Source organism: Papaver somniferum, chromosome 3, assembly GCF_003573695.1.
Source record: "Papaver somniferum cultivar HN1 chromosome 3, ASM357369v1, whole genome shotgun sequence".
NCBI classification, from domain to species: Eukaryota; Viridiplantae; Streptophyta; class Magnoliopsida; order Ranunculales; family Papaveraceae; genus Papaver; species Papaver somniferum.
The window spans coordinates 39,405,082-39,425,764 of NC_039360.1; the positions used below are offsets into that span (position 1 = coordinate 39,405,082).

Genomic DNA, 20,683 nt, shown 5'->3' on the forward strand with positions numbered 1-20,683 from the left:
TCTTCTCTCCAAAACTAACAAAAAAAACCTGAAAACCTGATTCAGATACAGAATTCTTGTTCGTAGATAATGATATGCTCTAGATTACAGACGAGTTTCCTTCTATTTCTCACCATTCTCCTCACAACATGTGTCTGGGTGAACTTTTTTTCGTCTTTATCTTTGTTTTCTAGGTATGGGTTCTTTACATTGTTGCCAAAATATAATTTTTTGTATAGAAATTTGATTTTTGATTTTTGATTTTTGGTTTTGTTGGTGCAAGTAGAGATGGTTATGGCCTTATGGGTAGAGAAATGCTGTGGGAACAAATGAATTATATATGGAGAATTCAACCCTTCTCTTAGCTGCAAAAAGAACATACAGGAGAGATCCTATTGATGGTTTCAAGTGATTTAGAGGGGGTTGGAATATCAGTGATAACCATTATTGGGCTGTAAGTAATTTCCTTCATTTCCTTAATGAAATTTTTTTCATTTACTTTTTGTAAAGAATGGTTATGTTGGTATCCTACTTTTTGGAATGTATTCCGCTTGTTAGTTATGCGGCGGTTCGGCTTGAGCCGGTTTTGGTAATGACTTGTTGTTCAAACTGTAGTCTGTAGGTTTTACGGCTGTTCCATTGTTTATTACTGCAGCTATCGGGTTTGTTATCTTCGGAATGTCTTTATGTCTCATCTGTACCTGTTATTGCTGTTGTCTGAGAGAAGCATTTATTGTTCTCTTTTGCTCGATCTTGATTTTGAGTTGGACGCAGTTTGGTAGCGGTTTTGCCATTTGTAATCCTATTAGAGTCGGGCAAAGACTGAATTATCTTGGTATTAAACATTATCTTGTTTCATGTTTATTTCCAAGGACTTCAACTAGAACATCCGAATGACTTACCTATATGTCATTGGCCAACCTCTGGATCATGAAAGAAGAGGCATTGGCATTCTCTGATTCTGCAGAACTCACATGTTTCTTTTTGTGGTTTCAGCATTGGATGTGTGGTTCTGTATACTGGTCGAGGGAAATTTCACGGAAGTACGATAGATACATTTGAATATGTTTTGAAGCAGGTGAATTTTACAGTAGACAGCCTTAGAAACATTCCCAGTTATCTTGATTCAGCTCAGAATATCACATTTTCTAACCTTCTGAAATGCAGACTAAGATTGATAACATTCAAACCAGGATTAACGCTGCTGCTAATGCTCTTGCAACTCGTACGGCTGCTAATAAGGATAAGATACAAAAAACCTTAGACACGGTGTAAGAACATCTTGAAATCTTGCGCATCTTACATTCCTTCAATAGTTATGCGTTCTTCACGAAATTTATCCATTATCTCTGTGCAGGAGACTTATTCTTATCATAGTGGCCGCAGTAATGCTCTTCTTGGCATTTGTTGGATTTTGTAAGCATATATTGATCTTCCTATCTTGATTAAAGTTTTTTACGTTGCAATCTTTATGCACATTGGTCTATACTTATCCTGCATCGACTCTTCCGACCTTTCATGTTTAATACTTTCCATTGTGTTTATATGCAGTATTCTCAATTTTTGGGATGAAATTTATTGTATTCGTTTATCTATACTTATCCTTGCCTTCCATACTGTTTTGGCTTATTGTGTTGGCAAAAGTTGTTCTTTTGAATTTGTTTATGTATCTCATTTTAATGCTTGATATTTAAAATCTGCAGCTTGGTTGTCATTGGATGGATTGTTGTTGCTGGCACATTTCTCCTTTATGGAATATTTCTTCTTCTTCACAAGTAAGAAAAGGATAACTAAACTTCTCACTTGATGTTTGCTACAACACATTCCATGCAACTCACATGCGAGAGGAAAACTTCCTGTAAAGCCTATATTGTCACCAATCACTATAACTTATTATAATAGGCAAGTCTATATAATTATTTGGTGGGACTTAGGTACTGGTTTTTACCCCTAAAGACTTCAAGAAATTAGAATCAGCTTGATCCTTGGATATCCTTATCCAGATTTCAAGAAATTAGATCCGCCTAAAGACATCAAATGCGACACTGGACCATCTCTCTTTTTTTAGGACCGCTCGTTGTGTTCTTATTCATCTAATTCTCTGACATGGTATATTATTAGCTTAGGGTATGTTTTTGTTTGACAAACTATCCATCTTCATTTCGATTTTTTATATAGTGCTTTATGTGCCATACTTATGGTATGCATGTATGTATTATTGTTGCTGCCCTAACTGTAACTGGTGTAATTGTATGAACTGTCTCACATGCTCATAATTCTTTCTACCATATTTTTTTTTCATACTAAGTTTTAATTTGTTTTTTTCATACTAAGTTTTAATTTGCTTCCATTCTGCATAATTTTGTGAAAGTTCTAATTGAAGTATCTCATGCATTCTTTTTTTGTCATATAACTAGTGTTGTTGGAGACACATGTGTGGCAATCGATGAGTGGGTTCAACACCCGACTGCTCATACTGCTCTTGATGATATCTTTCCGTGTGTGGATAATGCTACTGCAACTGAAACCTTGTTACGAACCAAAGAAGCTACACACAAATTGGTTGGTGTGGTGAATCAAGTCATCACCAACATCGCTAACATCAATTTCCCACCAAACTTTGCTCCTCTATACTACAATCAGTCTGGTCCTTTGGTTCCTATTCTGTGTGATCCTTTTAATGTTGATTTGACTGACCGAAAATGCTCGCCTGGTGAGGTATATTTGATCAATGCGACACAGGTAAACCTTGAGTTACTTAGTGAAGTGGATTTCATGTGTTTTTCAACTTTTATCATAAGTTAACTTCATAGATTTTCTCTTTAGTTGGATACACTTGCCCAATAACCATCCATGCGAGTTATGGTTATTTAAAACAGCCTACGGCAGTAAAACTTACCCATTTCTCACATGATACCACGAAAACCCAGTTTTGTTGATGTAAATGGAAGTCACGTTTTTTTCTGGGCAATGAAATCTAGTAATGCTTGTAGGCCTATATCCTTCGGAAACTCATACTCCAAACTGGCAAGAGATGTAACATTTTTTTTGTTTTGTTTTGTTTTGTATATTGCATCTCATACAGGCTTGGCAGAGTTATGTCTGCAAGATTTCAGCAACAGGAATTTGTGCTACAGTTGGCCGTATAACCCCAGACTTCTACACACACATGAGTGCAGCAGTTAATGTAAGCTATGGGCTCTATACTTACGGTCCATTCCTAGTTAACCTTGAAGATTGCTCATTGTGAGGGATGCATTCTCAATCGGCAAGGATTGTTGTCCGGGGTTACAACGATATAGTAAATGGATCTACATTGGGTTGGTTTTGGTTTCATCCCCGCGGTGATGCTTTCACTGATATTCGGGGTAATCTATGCTAGACAACGACGTCATCGTGTTTATACTAAACAATATTTAGTTCGGGAGTTATTGGTTCCATCCATTGTCCAGACTCCATACTCCAGACTTTATGTAAGCTCACACAGTTTGTATATATTTTAGTGGTTAAATTCCTCCTGTGGTTGGATTGATCTGTGAAGTTCAAAGTGCATATATTGAAGTATCCTAGATAAGTGACATTTTATATTGCATCTCATACAGGTTTGACAGGCAATGGTCTTACAAATTCGAAGACTTCCATTTGTTAAATATTCATGTATTCTTCATAAAGAAAACATGATTAAACTTTGGACCAGATTTAACTGTTTTTTTTTTTCATCACCAGTAAGAAAAACAGTTAGTTTGACAGATTGTGCCCATTCTAATATAGTTTGTACCATTCAATTGATATTGATGGATGAAGGAACTACAGCAGCATTAACATTGCTTGTTGTGGCCGAGGTCTCTGAAGTAGTGGTTTCAAAAGCATATTCAGGCATTGTTTTTTGGGGAGATTCTAGACGCACCCGGATTATAACTATTTCTGGAAGAAAGAGAAGAATAAAGGCATCTATCTCAAGTCTTAGTTACACAAGGATATATCAAAATTTGGAGAATGCTCATTGAACCTGATGCAAAATGGGTGCATCTTCTTCAAGCTAGATACTTCAGAAATAAAGACCCTTTAATACTAAATAAACTCTCTTCTAAAGTAACTTGGTCCAGAGATCATAACCGGATTCCTAATTATCCTGCAACTTCTATTCAGCATCTTTGTAATAATACTTCTAACAAAGATATGGTGGTTGCTGAGCTGATAGAGTTTCCAGAACATGGAATATACAGAAACTTCAGCAAATCTCCAAACAACATCAAGTCAATCAAATATACAGAATCTCAGATGATGAAGAGACAAACTACAATGGAAAGTTTACCACCAAGTCGGTATACAAAGAAATGGTTGACCGTAAGAATAATCAAATACAGGCTAACAGTCAAACTGTCAATGAAGAAAAATGGCTCAAATTCAGATCATTCACACCTTAGTGCACCCTTTCTCTCATGAGCAAATACCGAACCCGCTGATGGAGAGGTCTCAGAAACCCATATCCTACTATGCACCTGCAGAAGCGGCACAGTAGGTCAAATTCAGCTAAGTCCGGGTTTCCTGCAGCAGCTCCTCCTACAATCCCCCTCCCTCGCAGATAAATAACCCTCAGAAACCTTGCATTGAAGTAAGTAGTGAGGTTTCTAGCAACAAGATCCCTGTTACAATGCGAGCATTTCCAAAAGGGCTCAAGGTCGTTCTTTATCTTCTTCACCTGTTTCTCGTCACCTCCGTCTGGGCTGCTGCTGCAACCCTGTGATGCAGATTCTAGTAAATGCTTCTGGGAAAATAATTGGCGGAGAATAGCCCTTAATCCTTCTGTACCACCTGTTTTAATAAAAAAACAATTCGAATGAAGATCCTTAAACGAAATAATAGTAGGATAACATAAACACCTGAATTACCAAGCAATCTGTACAGATATACGTAAAAGTTTTTACAGTGAGAAAGGTTTAGTATAGTACCTGAAAGAGCTGACCTAGTTAGATAGTCAGATACATCCAGGCTGTTCACCTTCTCAAAAAAAATCACGCAACCATTTTGAAGCATCATTTTGGCAGCTTGCTTTATGTCCTCCAAGCTTATGCCCTTCAGTAAACCAGAATCAAATACTCTTGAAACTGCTTGAGCCTCAGGAGATAAGAGCTTTCCAAGCGCACTGTAGAGTCCTTCATAATCAAAACTAACAGCTGCAAAGAAAAGAAAACACAAGGTTGAGATTTGAGGTTCAGACATTTAAGAAGTAAGCAAACACTTGCTCTCTTTCTGTTTACAACAACTCAGGAGTTCAAAACGGTTCTAGATAATTTTAACATGCCAAATCATGATTCAATTATCTGATCATACCTTTTTTACTGAGCATAATTTTCTCTATGAAATTATCATTCTCCGAAGTATACTGCTGGTGCTGGGAAAGAAGCTCATAAGTCTTACTCAAATCTACTGATGGAATGTGAGAATGTCCGTCTCTATCCTCACCCTGCAGTTGCTGACCAGGTTTTTGAGCAGTCAATATTTCAATGTTTGCTAATATTTCCAAAGAAGCCACACTGGTACATGTAAAATCAAAATCCGCAAATAGCATCAGACGTTCCTCCTTAGGATCAAGCTTTGTATATATTGTGATGATCAGAGTTTGCTCAGACTGTTGAGGATAAAAGAAGTCCATTTCAAGTCTCATAGCATGACGACAAAGCCTTTCTACGATTTCAATCTCTTCCTGGGCCAAAGAATTGCATAGCTTTGTATATATTGTGATGATCAGAGTTTGCTCAGACTGTTGAGGATAAAAGAAGTCCATTTCAAGTCTCATAGCATGACGACAAAGCCTTTCTACGATTTCAATCTCTTCCTGGGCCAAAGAATTGCATAGCTTATCAAGCAATACCTCAGCATGCAGATATGATTTCTGAAGAGAAATGTAAAGAAGGTTTATAAGCTCCTTATGCAAATAATATCGGTGATTCTTAAAGTCTTGAGAAGTGTTTGAAAGGTGAATCAAGGAAAAAGATCAGTGACTAATGATCAACACACCTCGAAATTTTTATAAGAATATTCCTTGAACCACTTGCTGTATGGGTGAGAATTAACACAAGGAGTGACAACTTTTTGCATCTCCTTACTAAGAAAGGCATAGAGTCTCAGGCTTGGCGTCATAGCACCAAGAGTATAAGCAGGAATTTTTGACTGCTGTACCGGAAGCAGTTGCAAACAAGAACTCTTCGTATTTCGCTGTGGCATAGTGAAGAGTGATCTCTTCTGCGGGTTTAAGACCAGTTTCTGCACAAGGAGAGACTCTTCATTATATATAATGGTAAATTCTTTGAGCGCACCGAAAATGATGCTAACTGGTAATGCAAAATCAGAGGCGCAAATATAATCATTAAACAGTATCACGAAAACCGTAAAAAGTACACAAGGCAACATTCAAACATTTAGATGCAACATTTCTTAATAAACATCTAGCAAAAAATCGTGTAGGAGCTTGGCGAACAAACTTTATTGAATATATCATTTTGAAAGGCGAACACTTCTTAATTCTCAAGGACTGTGATCCATTTCCAGCTACTGCTTATTTGTGAAGAATTACATTATCAACTTTAATTGGTACAATTCTAATGAATTATATACGCTGTACACAAATCATCCATTTATTCCTTTTTATAAACTTTTATGTAAGCAGTTGATAACATTCTATAGGTAAAAGAACAGCTGCATTTGATCTACAACTCAAATTTCTTGTTGTTATTTTCCTTACTAAACTTCTATGTACGTCAGTCCAAATATTCTCAAGGCAAAAAAGCGGCATCACTTGATCTGTATCTATGATTCACAAATCCAGTTTTAAGCATTGTAAATATTGCAAGATTGTTGCCACAAAGAGTGTGACAGTTCCTAATTGTCTCTGCTCCTGTTAGGGAACTAGATATTATGCATCAGGTGTAACACAAGAAAATACCCGCGTGAAACTTCTCAGAATCTCAATAAACAAACCTAAATTATACTGATCTGATGCCAATTAAGAAGTGTGGCAACAAAGGTTTCCTTCTAGGATCTAAAGATGGATTATCCATTCCTAGGAAGCTAAATGTACAATATCACAAGCAACGTATTTCAATTCAAATGACCTAACCTAGTAATCTTGCAAGAAAAAGGAAGATGGAATTCACCAAAAATCATAATAAAATCCTATTTCAACAAAAGAATCGTGCCATTCCAGTTTTTGCTTCAAGAAAGATGGAATTCACCAAAAATCTCAATAAAATCCTATTTCAGCATAATCAATATATCATTGCAATAAAATAGAATAGAATCCTCATAGGACACTTACTTGTTCAACAAAAGAATTGTGCTTTTCCAATTCTTGCTCCACATTATTACTCCACCCTTATCAGAATCATCAACATATTGATCTGCTGCTAACTTGTACCTGAGTATGTACACCAAAACAAACACACACATCAAAATCAATACACAAATCAAGAAAACCAAAAAAATGAAAGAAACATAATCAAGAAAAGGTTGAAACTTACACTTCCAAGAAACTGTTCAGAAGATGTTCATGATTAGCAACATATTGATAAAATTCTTTATCATCTAAACTCCCAGCAGCCAAGTGAACAAACAAAGGTGAATACCCAAAGTACAGTGCTTCATTCTTATAGTTTGCCCAACATCGTTCTGAAGTGGAAACAGATTCTGATGATTCTTCAACTTCTTTTGATGTCGACATGCTAATTTCAATTGATGATTCTTCAACTTGTTTTGACGTAGACATGTTGCTTTCTTCAACTTGTTTTGATGATTCCTGCAATGTGGAATTGTAGTGATAAGCAGAAGAATAAGAGAAGAAGATATGTTTTCTTGATCAGCTTCAAGAACTAACAGTTTGTAACCAAGAATCCAAGAGAGCAACAAGTATTTATAAGGAAGGGGATAGAGCAGTTATTCGATTACTGCTGGGAGGAAGAAGAGGGTTAACCAACTAACCTGAACAAGCGCCATTTGTACCTCGGCTGCACCGAGAGGCTTGCTTAGCCACCCTTGGCCGTATTTCATACGGCTGCTGCGTGATTAGGAATTTATATTCTGAGTCATCACGAGGTACGAGTAGCAAAGGTTGTTGATTCATGGTGTAGGGAGTTTTTCAGTCTTCAAATAATTATCAACACCCCCAACTGGAACTGAAATTAGAAGAAACGATGCATTTCTAACCCTAAAATTGTGAAAAGTACTAATGCAATTTCTTATCAGGTGCTGTAGCAACACCGGATCTAGAATTTTGCTGAAAGCTAGCTGTCAATTATCTCTCTCCTTAATAGAGAAGATGCAATTTCGCGAGAACACACCGTAGTAACGCCGACTCGAGAAGGAAATCGGAAACCCCATAACAGGGGTTTGGGAAACCCTTGAAATGAAACCCCGATGATGAGATACAGGTAAATGGATGCAGATAAGGAACATATATGGACACCAGTTTATTGGATTTGGACTCTGTCACTCTTGGAATGACTCGGTTTTATCCAATGAATGGCGAGTTGGACTAGGAGATGGGCCAGATGGCTGCTATTAAGGAGACTGATCTCTTCTTATCACTGGGACCGAATTAAAAGTGGTAATAATAATATATATATATATATATATGGAGATTACGATGCTTAGTAGTTTTTGATAATGTACAAATCAGAATATTGAATATGTCAATACTATAAAACCGTTTGTATCTGAACGGGAGAATTCTCTAAATGTTACTCAAGTTGCTAGTCCGGTGGCTTAGGAACAGAGATGGAATCCTCCAAAAGTGAATGATTGAAAGTGAACTTTGATGTTTCCTATATAGATGAAAACACGCCTATTGGAATCAGACTAATTACGTGTAATTTTGTGTTGGGTGCAATAATCAAAAACAAAGAAAAATCAAATAAGCAAAAGTTATTGATACTTAGCTCCTTTATAATGGAAGTGATTGCTTTGACGAAACGAACAAGCTCCCCGTATCTCCGCAACAGCAACAAGGCAAAACTTTGGAAAATAGAGTGAGTCACGTGTTCAACACGCTGTCCTTAAGACATTAGCACCCGGCTACACTCAAGAGTGATGCTATAGCCCTCACAGGACGGATATCTTCAGGATAAAACACCCTAATACACCTACTACTAGCATATGTAATAGATGCTCAACTTGAGCTTGGCAACTCCGAAAAAACCGTTAAGGAAAATCGCGAATGCTTAAAAACCGCTATAAAATATTTTCCCTTAGGGGTCCCTCTAAAATATAGAGCAACCCCTTTCCCATAGATTTTACAAAAGTAGTGAATTTCTTTATATAATTGACAAATACAACTTAAGAAGAAAAACTCCCCGATGTGGGACTAAAAGGTTTATATAGTTTCTTAAAACTACTAAAAATTGGAAACTCCACGATGTGGGACTAAAAAGTTTCATTCACAAAATAAAACAATAAATTATAATTTTTTATTAAAACTTTAAAAAATTATTTTTTTTTAATCGTTTTCCAACAATCCCCCACGAATGAAAACTCAATAAAACATGAAAACACAGATAGATCTTGGTAAATAAACATCCCAACCTCACGATCCAAACAGACTGATCGTGCAAGTGTTGAAATCATACTAGTCATTTCTACGTCCTCTCCCTCACACAAAAGTGTGTTGACCCCAGGGTCATACTATGGATTGCATAAATCATAATAGTATTGAGAGCTTTCATCTTTAATTCTCACATGGTGAGACTATAGGTATCTTTCACCAAAGTGAAAAAGCATGAACTAGTGAACCCTTAGTGACCTTTAGGTCCTAAGTTCCAGTAATACCAAAACCATCAAAATGAAAATCACATAAAAAACGCAGGAAATACCATTTTAGGCAGAGGTGTCCATGAGGTCTTGAACCTTTGCTTAGTGAGATATTACCAGAATTACTTGCTAGAGACAGTGAACTATGTCTTGAACTGCTAGCATTTGATGTAATTCGTGATAACAACCACGGGTGATATCTCCAAGATTGCTGCCAAGCTCGTGCCGTTTTGTCCGTTTTGGCCCTGGACGTATCCTGTTTCTCAGAATGCTCTAGAGAATCAGCTCATATTCTCACAGGAAGCGACCCACTTCCTCATTCAGATAGGTGAGTTTCCATAAAGAGTGTTACTACTACCCACCCTTCAATCTTAAATTGAAACTATAGAACTCATTAAGACTTATTAAAAAGTCATCCTCCACATGCAGTCACACTATCACGTCTACACCATAGGGAAGGGACAGAGAATGAAAATCTCTGATAGTGTTTACCTTTACCCACCACAAATTAGTTGTCTCATTCGAAACCTTGATCATGGGATCTCCAGTCAGCAAGGTTGAGTATCCTTCATGGCAAGTTTAATATATGAGCTTAAGCCCCAACCCCCTCGATGCATTTTTAACTATCTCTTTGTACAAACCTTTCGTCAAAGATTGCGCGATATTCTCCTTGGACTTTATCCAATCAATGGAAATAACGCCGATTGAGATTAGTTATTTCTTAGCTTTAACTATTATAGCTTGGCTAACACAATGTATAGATATAGCTGGCACAGGCCTATGCCAAAGAGTGTCTTCTAAAAACATCTTAGGCACTCGGCCCCCTCATGCTTTATCTAACGCAATACTCTCAGTATTCCATAATGAATTGAGCGATATGTTTGTTTGGAAATCTTCCAACAACAAACCCACATGTTAGAGTGAAACCATATCCACTCGTAGACTTAGACTCCTCTGAGTCAACTATCCAGTTTGCATCATAAAGTCCCAAGGACAACAAGATACCTTTCATAAATCAAAAGAGTTTTTAGGTACCATAATACTCTACTCAGTGCATCTGAATTCTCTTGCTCTGGACTACAATTATATCCACTTAACTTACTCACAATATAGGCAATGTCTGGACTCTTACAGTTCATTAAATTCATCAGACATCCTATAACTTTTGAGTATTCAAGTTAAGATACTCCACTACCCTTATTTTTCTTGAGACTACAAGAATAATCGTACGAAGTACAAGCAGGTTTACAATCAGACTGATTGTATCTCTTAAGCACAACTCAACATAATGAGAACGACTAAGACTTATAAATGTTTGATTATCTTCTAATCCTCATCCCTAAGATTACATCAAAAGGGCCCAAGTCTTTCAAGTCAATGTTCTCATTCAGTGCATGTTTTTAGTGGAATTGATCACATCTATGTTTGTATCAAGCATCATCAACATACAAGCATACAATTACACAGACATCCTTAACAAGTTACTTGTAGACATACTTGTCAGATTCATTAATTTAAATCCACTATCCATTATCACATGATTAAATTTTCCATGTCACTGTTTACGTGCTTATTTGAAAACCATACAAAGATTTTTCAAATTACAAACTTTGTATTCACAACCTTTCACTACAAAGTCTTCAGGTTGATCTATGTAAATTTCTTTACCTAATTCACGGTTTTAGAAAAAGCTGTCTTAACATCCATCTGATGTATCTCTACGTTCTTTATGGCAGCAATAACAATTAGTATCTCAACGGAAGTAATTTCCGTCACAATTGAATTAGAATCAAGGAAATCTACACCTTCTTTTAGTTTATAGCCTTTAGCTACCAACTTAGCTTAATATTTTTCCACAGTTTCATCTACCTATCGTTTCCTCTTAAAGACTCATTTACATCCCATGGTCTTACAACCTGGAGGTAAACTAGAAGCTCCCAAGTCTGGTTCCAACGGACTGAGTCCATTTCACTAAATGAAGCTTCTTACCAGAATGGGGTTTCAGTAGATATTAAGGCTTCTTTACAAGTCTGTGGCTCAGACTAAGCTAGGCATGTTATGAAGTCGGTTTCATAAGAAGTCTCAAGTCTAATTATTTTACTTCTCTTAGGCTCAACATCAACTTCATCTTCCTTTAAAATAAGTTCTGACTATTTGAAGATAAATCTAGGGGATCAACAACACATCTCTAATGAGGTACAGGTTTAGAATAAACATGTTCAAAGAACTCAGCATCCCTAGATTCCGTAATAATATTCACACCAATGTCAAAAAAAAAATCAGAACACACAACCAAAAATCTATTTGTAGAAGTATACTCAATATACCCTATACGAAAACACAATCAACATTTTTGGTTTCAATCTAGTTCTTTTAGGAAGAGGAATTACAATCTTAGTCAAACGCCCCCACACTTTGACACATTCATAAGAAGGTCATCTACCGTTCCATAAACCATATGGAGTTTCATCTGATTCTTAAAAGGGTACTTTATTCAGGATATACTAGTTAAGAGGACTGCCTCCCCCCACAAGGCCGCAGGTAATCCTGAACTAATCAACATGGAAATTATCATCTCCTTAAGGATACAGTTGTTATGTTCAAGGCTTCTAATTGGTTTCCAACTTCAAGTTTATACATCTTAAGGCTTCTAAGACGTCATCCTTATCCTAAGCAAGTATACAAGATAGTACTTCGTACAATCATCTACGGAAGTTATAACCATCTTTTACCACAGTGGTTTTGGGTTGAACTCATGTCAACTAGGCCTAACTGAATTAATTCTAAAGGCTTAGAATTACTCTGAACATTTGTGCTAAAAGATTTTATAGCATATTTTGATTCTTCACAGATTTCACTTTTGTGTTCAAAATCCAAACTAAATTTGGGTACGAAGCCTATGCTAGCCAGTTAAGCATTGACTTATAAGTTTACGGTTCCAAGTCTACCACGTAAAACAATCAATCACACAAAGATATCACAAGAATCAACTACGTTCACATCATCAGTTTTTCCGTTAAGCTTATATAGACCCAAAGTCCTATAACTCTTGCTTAAAAAATCACTGCCTAGTTACAACAAGTTTTCCAGATTCAATTAAGATCTTAAATATTTTTCCATCTACAACAGAACAAGATACAAGATTTTCGCATATGCTCGGAACATGAAAACTTCATTCAATGTGAGAATATTACAGATATGAGCTTCTGCTCGACCTTTTCCTTTTATGCAACCTCTATTGCATATGAGCTACTCAATAAGAGTTTCTCGACATCCCCTATCCTATGATAGGAGGTGAACAGGTCTCTGTTTCAACAAACATTCTTGGTGGCTCCAGAGTCCACCTACTGGTCTCTCACATTGGTTATTAAAATAACTTCCGATATCATGCCACCAAACTCGTTCTAGTTTGTTTCAACTAAATTAGCATTAACTTTCTACTTATTAAGGTTTTTATGTTGTTTACAATTTACTGCCGCGTGGCCAGAAATTTTACAAACATAACACTCACCCTTAACTAAAATAATTCCGGATTCAGGTTTACGAAATATACCTTTATCATGAAGACCATGCTTAGAGTTGCGTTCGATGTTCTCACCTTTGCCATCTTTGGAAGATTTGTTTCCAACCACATGCGGCTATTAGCCATGTCCCTCGGAGATGACACCTTTATTCACAAATCACAATTCCAAAGCAGAAAGTAAAATATGAGTTTTGAAGATAACATCTATATATACAAACTTCGTTTGAATTAGCGTTTCAAAAAACTCATGGTTACCCCACAAAAATTAATTTAGTTAACAACAATTTTCTGCTCGTCAGAATTTTTCAGAAACGTTTTTCTGTTTTGTAAAATATCAAAAAAATACTTTTACAACTCCAAAAATTCTGAAATTTTACGCGGGTAACTATCAGGATGTCTACTGCGTTGTGTCAAAAGGGTTCATCGAAATTCCGTATAGATTAAAAGATAAAATTGAAACTCTACAGCTGACCAGAAATTCGTTTTTGTTTTTTCACTCCACAATTAACATCCATGATTCACAAACCAATCAATCGTTTTCGATTATTACAAATGCTAATGTCTTAAGATAAGATTGTTGGGTGCAATAATCAAAAACAAAGAAAAATCAAATAAGCAAAAGTTATTGATACTTAGCTCCTTTATAATGGAAGTGATTGCTTTGACGAAACGAACAAGCTCCCCGTATCTCCGCAACAGCAACAAGGCAAAACTTTGGAAAATAGAGTGAGTCACGTGTTCAACACGCTGTCCTTAAGACATTAGCACCCGGCTACACTCAAGAGTGATGCTATAGCCCTCACAGGACGGATATCTCCAGGATAAAACACCCTAATACACCTACTACTAGCATATGTAATAGATGCTCAACTTGAGCTTGGAAACTCCGAAAAAACCGTTAAGGAAAATCGCGAATGCTTAAAAACCGCTATAAAATATTTTCCCTTAGGGGTCCCTCTAAAATATAGAGCAACCCCTTTCTCATAGATTTTACAAAAGTAGTGAATTTCTTTATATAATTGACAAATACAACTTAAGAAGAAAAACTCCCCGATGTGGGACTAAAAGGTTTATATAGTTTCTTAAAACTACTAAAAATTGGAAACTCCACGATGTGGGACTAAAAAGTTTCATTCACAAAATAAAACAATAAATTATAATTTTTTATTAAAACTTTAAAAAATTATTTTTTTATTAATCGTTTTCCAACATTTTGCAGGTTAATTCATGGGAGCCAAAGAGGAATGTTCAAGGGCAATAAATGAAGAACAAGGTGAAGCATTAGCAGCACTAGAAGCTATCAAATGAACAAAAGAAAATAGAGTTCTTAATCTTCATCTAGAAGGAGATAATAGAAATGTAGTATCAACAATAAATGGAGCCATTGGAAGTATCTAGTGGACAACAAATAGTACAACCCAGGAATGTAGGCATCTTTTAAATTCCTTTTGATTTTGGACTTGTTCCCATGTCAAAAGGGAAGCTAATGGAGTAGCAGATATAATGGCAAAAAATACCAGAATTAATGGTGGTTCAATTCGGAACTCAAATCCACCTGATTTCTTTCTAAACTCTATTCAGAAGGATCAAACTGTAACCTGGTTTAGTTAGTAATGAATTTTCTTTCTTAGCAAAATAAATAAAAAATAATAATAATAATAAGTATCTTATTTTTGATTTTTGTTAAAGGGATAACGAAAATGGATCCGAGAAGTGCAAAAATCGTAATTGATTCGTTAACTAGGACGAGTTCAATATATTTTCTTAACTCGGACACATTTATCCCTGCTAAACACACCACTAATAAAAATAACACGCGTCCATCACCCTCACGGATCCACTATGCGCTCTCAACTGTATTTTTTGACTTAAGATATTGGGATTTCAGTGACTAAAAATTCCTAAAAGTGAACTTAAATAATAACAAGATAAAAGGAACAGTTTGCTTTTCGCTCCAATTGAGGCAAGATCCCGGGTCTCGATTTAGCTTTAATTCTAACAAGGTATAATCGTAACCACTGGAGGAGGGTTTAGATCCCTCCATGACCAAGTATAAACACAAAACGCCTTTCGATAATCAAACCTTAATATAATAATTTATAAAAAAAAACTTTTTTAGAGAATCACTTTTGATTCCTCCGTTAAGCGATTATAAGTTAACCCCATATCATAATCAAACCCTAACAATTTATAATCCTTTCTATCAAATCAAACTTAATTCCTTCAGTAAAGGATTATACATAAACTTAATCTAGGATGTATCATGTATAAAGGGATTCTTTTCTGTTGCATAAAGTCGGAAGATGCGAAGTGCTCTAATTGTGTAGATTGTGATCATCAAAGGGGTAACAACACACCTGTTTGAATTAATAGGTGTATTTTGCAGGGACATATTTGTCCGAGTTAAAAAACTATTGAATCAGTCCTAATTGATGAGTCAACTACGATTTTTGCACTCCTCGGATCCTATTTTTCTCTCCTTTTAACAAAAATCATTTTACTTACAGGGGAAGGATCCAATGGTATGGTTATAGTTCTTGTGAAACTAGAAAACAGAAAAGTAGAGAGAAGAGAAAGGAGAAATTCTATTAATCTGTGTGTCAGACAAACATTAGAGCCTCTATTTATAGGGCTAGACACAAGGACATCTCAGTAATAAACGAGATTCACCCTAATTACACGTTTATAACACTCCTCCTGATGAAATTGTGTTTAAGCTAATTGCCTCGTTAAAACCTTGTCAGGAAATCTCAAAGAGAAAAAACCTGATCGAATGGAAAATACTACAATTGTGAATTAACTTAGAACGGAGCTGGACATGTATATATTGCCTCATTAAAACCTTGACAAGTAAAAACTCGGTTGGAAAAAATCTTGACGAAGGAAAAAGAGTACAACATGATAGTCCCACAAAATACCTTTTACTATGATGCTCCCCCTGATAAGTAACTCAGTTGAATCTTGGCTTGCATACCTTCGAGTCGAGATTTCCAAATTTTGATGAACGGATTTCTTGAATGTAGAAGATTGTTATTCTTTTGTGAAGAAAATTTCTAGTTCATGAAGTCTTCTTTTGTGTTAGTCTTCTAATAGTAATGTTCTCGAGTCTTCAGCTTCTTTAAATACATTCATGACTTGTGTCTTGGATTGCTAGCTTCTCGGAGATGATTTGTAGAAGTAGCTGATGTAGTCTCTTCAACAATGGGCCAAGATGTAAATACATTACCAAAAGTAAATAACATTGTATTTTTTGTCATTCCTTATTTGGATCAGAATGGCATCCAAATTCCTAAAGGGCTTGTAATATTGATTTGGTATAACAAAATGACCTAGTTAATGGTGGGAATCCACCAAATAACTGAAATTGATACAACTCCCCCTTGGATGCCCACCATGTTGAATTAAATTGTCTCACTAAAACCTTGCCAATAAAATCCAATGGGAAAAAATTTGGACGAAGGAAAAAGAGCATAAATATCAACATTCTTGAAAGAAATTTAAACGTCTACGAGATGTTGCCTCGTTAAAACCTTGTCAAGAAAACCACGTGGGACAAAACCTGAAACGAAGGGAAAAGAGTACAACTTTTGACGTAAATATGGATGCTAACCCATATATATGGGTTTTACAGAAGACAAGCATCAAAATAATAACTCTAGTCTATCTCAAAGAAGATTTTAAGCTAGCATAATTCTAACTGTATATTTAAGCAAGAAAAAGAAATAGAATTTATGCGTGGATTTTTGTGTTTTTAAGGACTTCTCAAGAGACACACAAAGTTGATAGCATCAACTAATTAATCTGGATTCTTGGTTTTATACCAAATTCTAAAAACACATAGAGGATTATTCAGCCTGACATAATCAAGTCAGATGGCTACCATAATATACTTTGAATCCTACAAGGATAACAAATATGAATATGTTCCCAACCACATTTCTTGTGTAAATGCAGTACGAGTCCTTCAAGGACTACCACGCCAAAAGCATCATACACGGAGAACAAAAATTTATTGAATCGATTCTAGGGTCTGAGAAAAAATAGAACCCTCAAACCGCTTTTACAACGAAGAAATTTCTCGTATAAAGACACAATACGACTACACCAACAAATAATTAATAGGCTTGGCATGTTTAAGGTGTTAAGTTTGGATCCAAAATTGCATCAATCTATAAATTAGTCAAACCTAACTTGGATTGTATGCCAATCAATCACATATGTCGACATTTCTCTGCAGAGGGGTTAACAACCACCATCTTTTATTATTTCAGTAGCTACTGTAAATGAATATTCGACAATGTTAACTAACTGATCCCACATATCTTGAAAAAATTCACAGAATTACTGGTACCAGCACCCGCAGACATTATAATCTCCCCATCTTCCAGTGAGGAGATATGAACTATGGGAATGTGGATCTTTTTGATAGACTCTATTGAAGCACTCTGTAGACTATTATAAAATGCTACATTTATCATAGATGTGACTGGATTTGCCTTCCAAGAGGCATAAGCTTATTAAAAGCATAATGAAATATTTTCGCGCCTGATTTGAGATAACAGCCTTTTTCGATTTGATCATGACGGGAGAAAAATATAACTTTTTAAGTTAATGGACACAAACTTCTAGTGGTGTATAATCTCCCCCTGATTATGGTGGAAATATTTTCATCTTATATAGGAAAACAAGTTTCGTAAAGTATTATCCGATTAATTCGAGACATATACTAACTATGAAATATGTATTTCGACATAAAAAAAAGTAGTCTTAACAGACATACATATTTACGATCAACCATGGATTGCTTTTGGGAAAAAAAAATTATTTGTCAAACCCGAAAGCATTGGAAATATGCAAATAAATCTCCAATAATTTCGTGACCTCAAGGGTCAACGAGATAATGAATTAGATTGAAGTTATGGATACTTTCTATATCCAAAGAAAATTAAATCAAGATCAATATAGTCATTACAACGATTAATGATATTGGCTAACAAGCCGGGTGCACACCCATTGATCTTTTATGTCCTACCATATTCCAACATTAAGTTGAACGATCTCAGTTTTGGAGATTATCACAAGGAAGAAAAAAAAAATACTAATAATAAAAAAATTTGTTCAATATCCCTTGGGAATGCAGCAATTGGTGTTTGCACTGTGAATACCATAATAGCCAATCTCATCCTTTTAGGATCCATAGAGAAATTTAATTCCAATTGTTTTAAATGATTCTTTTGAGAAGAATAAAGAAATCATTTTTGTATTCTTTGTAGAGCAAAATCTACTTTTTGGTTGATAAAGAGTTCTTTGAAGGAATAGAAATCAGTAGTCAAAATTGGCTAAGAGTTTTTAAAATGCCAATTTTTACATCTCGTTGCAGAGAATTGATGAGAAATACCAATATCAATTGCTTTGTACAATTAACGAAATTGTATCGACAAATAAAGGACATTGTCGTTTTCATCACTACATATGGAAAACCCATCTTCTGTCCAACGGATGGTTTCTTGTAAATAAATGGAAACCAAAAATAAAAATCGCATGATCTAATTCCGACGAATAAATATACCAAATTTAATTGGACGTAGGTTTTTCAACCATGCATGTGAATCATTACTGTAAAAGTAATCAAATTGCGACAACACCAATATTTGGTGATTACAGTTTCATTAGGGGATAGAAACCGTAAACCATCTTTCGATGATTTTGTTTGTCTTTCTCTATGAAAAATACGTCGAAAAATTGATTACCCAAATGTATGAATTATACATGAAAAAAATAAATAATACTCCCTCCGTCCCAAATTAGTTGCGCTAATTGGTTTAAAATTGTCCTACAAATAATTGAGCTATCTCGCTAATCAAGGGGTATTTCTAAAACTACCATTTTAATTGATTATTGTTACTATAAGAAATATGTATAATTTGATAGCCATGTTTATATTCGTTACGTAGGTGTTTTAAAATGCTTTTCAACGGTATAAAGTTTACGAAAAATCATGTACAGTTTAAGAGATAAATAATTTCTTAGTTTTACTAGTTATTATCCATAAGGGTATAATTGTAAAAAATACTTAAACATACTTCCTTTTTCTCCTTGCCTTAATAATTGTGCAAACTACAAATAACTCAATTAATTTGGGACAGCGGGAGTATACTTTGCTGATTTAAGTAGTCAGATAGGAGTTGGTGCCTCCGATGTCCGAAATTATACCTCTTGTAACATATATGTGCTTAAAAAATCTTTATGGCATTGATATATTCCATTTAATAAAAGAAAAATGTAACAGTAAATATGCCCTAAGAGTATCTCTAATAGAGCGTGAATCTTTTTATTTTCATGACACGTAGGATTTTAGACCCCCGATTAACTTAAATCCATCTCCAATGGTAGGATCCTACAAACTAAGAGGGATGTGAAAATAAATATGAAGGTGTTCAAGAAAGTCTTATTTACACATTCACTTGCACCTCCACGTCATATTTTCATTTATTTTATTTTTTTAAAATTAGTTAAAGTAAAAAAACGGTTAAGATTTAATCGTACAAGATATTCTATGGATTAAACTCACTATTGGAGATAGTTTTTTGACCATGGGATCCTATATTTATTGTATGTGTAAAATCACCTAAATAAAAGTTTTAATTAGACTTCCATGCAGGATTTTTTAGACCCACTGTTGGAGATGCTCTAAGTATTTTATTGTAGATACTAGAGCAGCAGTGGAGTTGCAAACAATACAGGGTCTAGTATTGATCAAGGTTCTAATTAAGGCAGACAATAGAAAATATGTTAGTCATGGCTAAAACGATAAAACTCAAATTGGTTTTTTTTGTTTTTAATAAGAAACAAATTGAACGGTGCCATAAATCAAAGCATGAAAGTACATTATTAGGAAGTATATGTAATCAGGTGTGATGCAAGGTACTTGGTTGTTTCGTCCTCTTGGTCTTTTGGTTGATGCTTTGTGACGGGATGTAATTGGGAAGGTCTTTCCAAGACGTGTAAGGCCTAGATAGTTTCTTCTATAATAAATTCCAGTTACCAAAAAAAGCGGTAATCATGTGTGATTGGAGTTCTTTTTCTTTTTATGCAAAGACACCTAGAATAAAAACAAACAATCACATCCATTGTGCATTGATCATGAGTACGATATAATCAATAGTATATCACTCACAATTCCCATCCTCGGAAAGATTCAATCCTGAATGTATGTAACTCACGTAAAGGATTTTTCTTTTCGGAAGATTGAAAAGGAAAACTAGTATGTATACAAAAAAACAACTATGGGTTAGTAAAATCGGCGCGAAGTGATTAGAACAACGTGCATGGTAACGTCTTGTGAAACTTGAAAACAGAAAAGTAGAGACATAAAGTAGA

General features: G+C 35.3%; 1 protein-coding gene and 1 pseudogene across 2 annotated transcripts; one reads left to right on the top strand and one right to left on the bottom strand.

Annotated features, from left to right (window-relative positions):
• The first annotated feature begins 281 nt into the window (after positions 1-281).
• On the top strand, positions 282-3,543 carry LOC113359323 (annotated as a pseudogene).
• Positions 3,544-4,198: 655 nt separating this feature from the next.
• LOC113355926 (bifunctional TH2 protein, mitochondrial-like) lies at positions 4,199-8,426 on the bottom strand. 2 transcript variants are annotated; one of them, XM_026598911.1, is made up of 8 exons: positions 7,957-8,426; positions 7,500-7,774; positions 7,298-7,396; positions 6,001-6,246; positions 5,813-5,875; positions 5,314-5,680; positions 4,932-5,156; positions 4,199-4,794 (listed from the first exon to the last, which is right to left on the bottom strand). In XM_026598911.1, the coding sequence occupies exons 4-8, from the start codon at positions 6,205-6,207 to the stop codon at positions 4,403-4,405; spliced, it is 1,254 nt and encodes a 417-aa protein (XP_026454696.1). In that variant the 5' UTR covers positions 6,208-6,246; positions 7,298-7,396; positions 7,500-7,774; positions 7,957-8,426; the 3' UTR covers positions 4,199-4,402. The 2 variants fall into 2 exon arrangements, with proteins under 2 accessions (XP_026454696.1, XP_026454695.1); XM_026598910.1 differs by having other exon boundaries at positions 5,314-5,875; positions 7,957-8,425.
• Positions 8,427-20,683: the final 12,257 nt, after the last annotated feature.

Excerpts from the sequence above, each read along its gene's own strand:
- LOC113355926 (XM_026598910.1), bottom strand. The coding sequence starts at position 6,207 with ATGCCACAGCGAAATACGAAGAGTTCTTGTTTGCAACTGCTTCCGGTA. Across the intron at positions 5,876-6,000 it reads ATTCTTATAAAAATTTCGAG|AAATCATATCTGCATGCTGA; the intron begins GTGTGTTGATCA and ends ATTTCTCTTCAG. Across the intron at positions 4,795-4,931 it reads AACTAGGTCAGCTCTTTCAG|GTGGTACAGAAGGATTAAGG; the intron begins GTACTATACTAA and ends TTATTAAAACAG.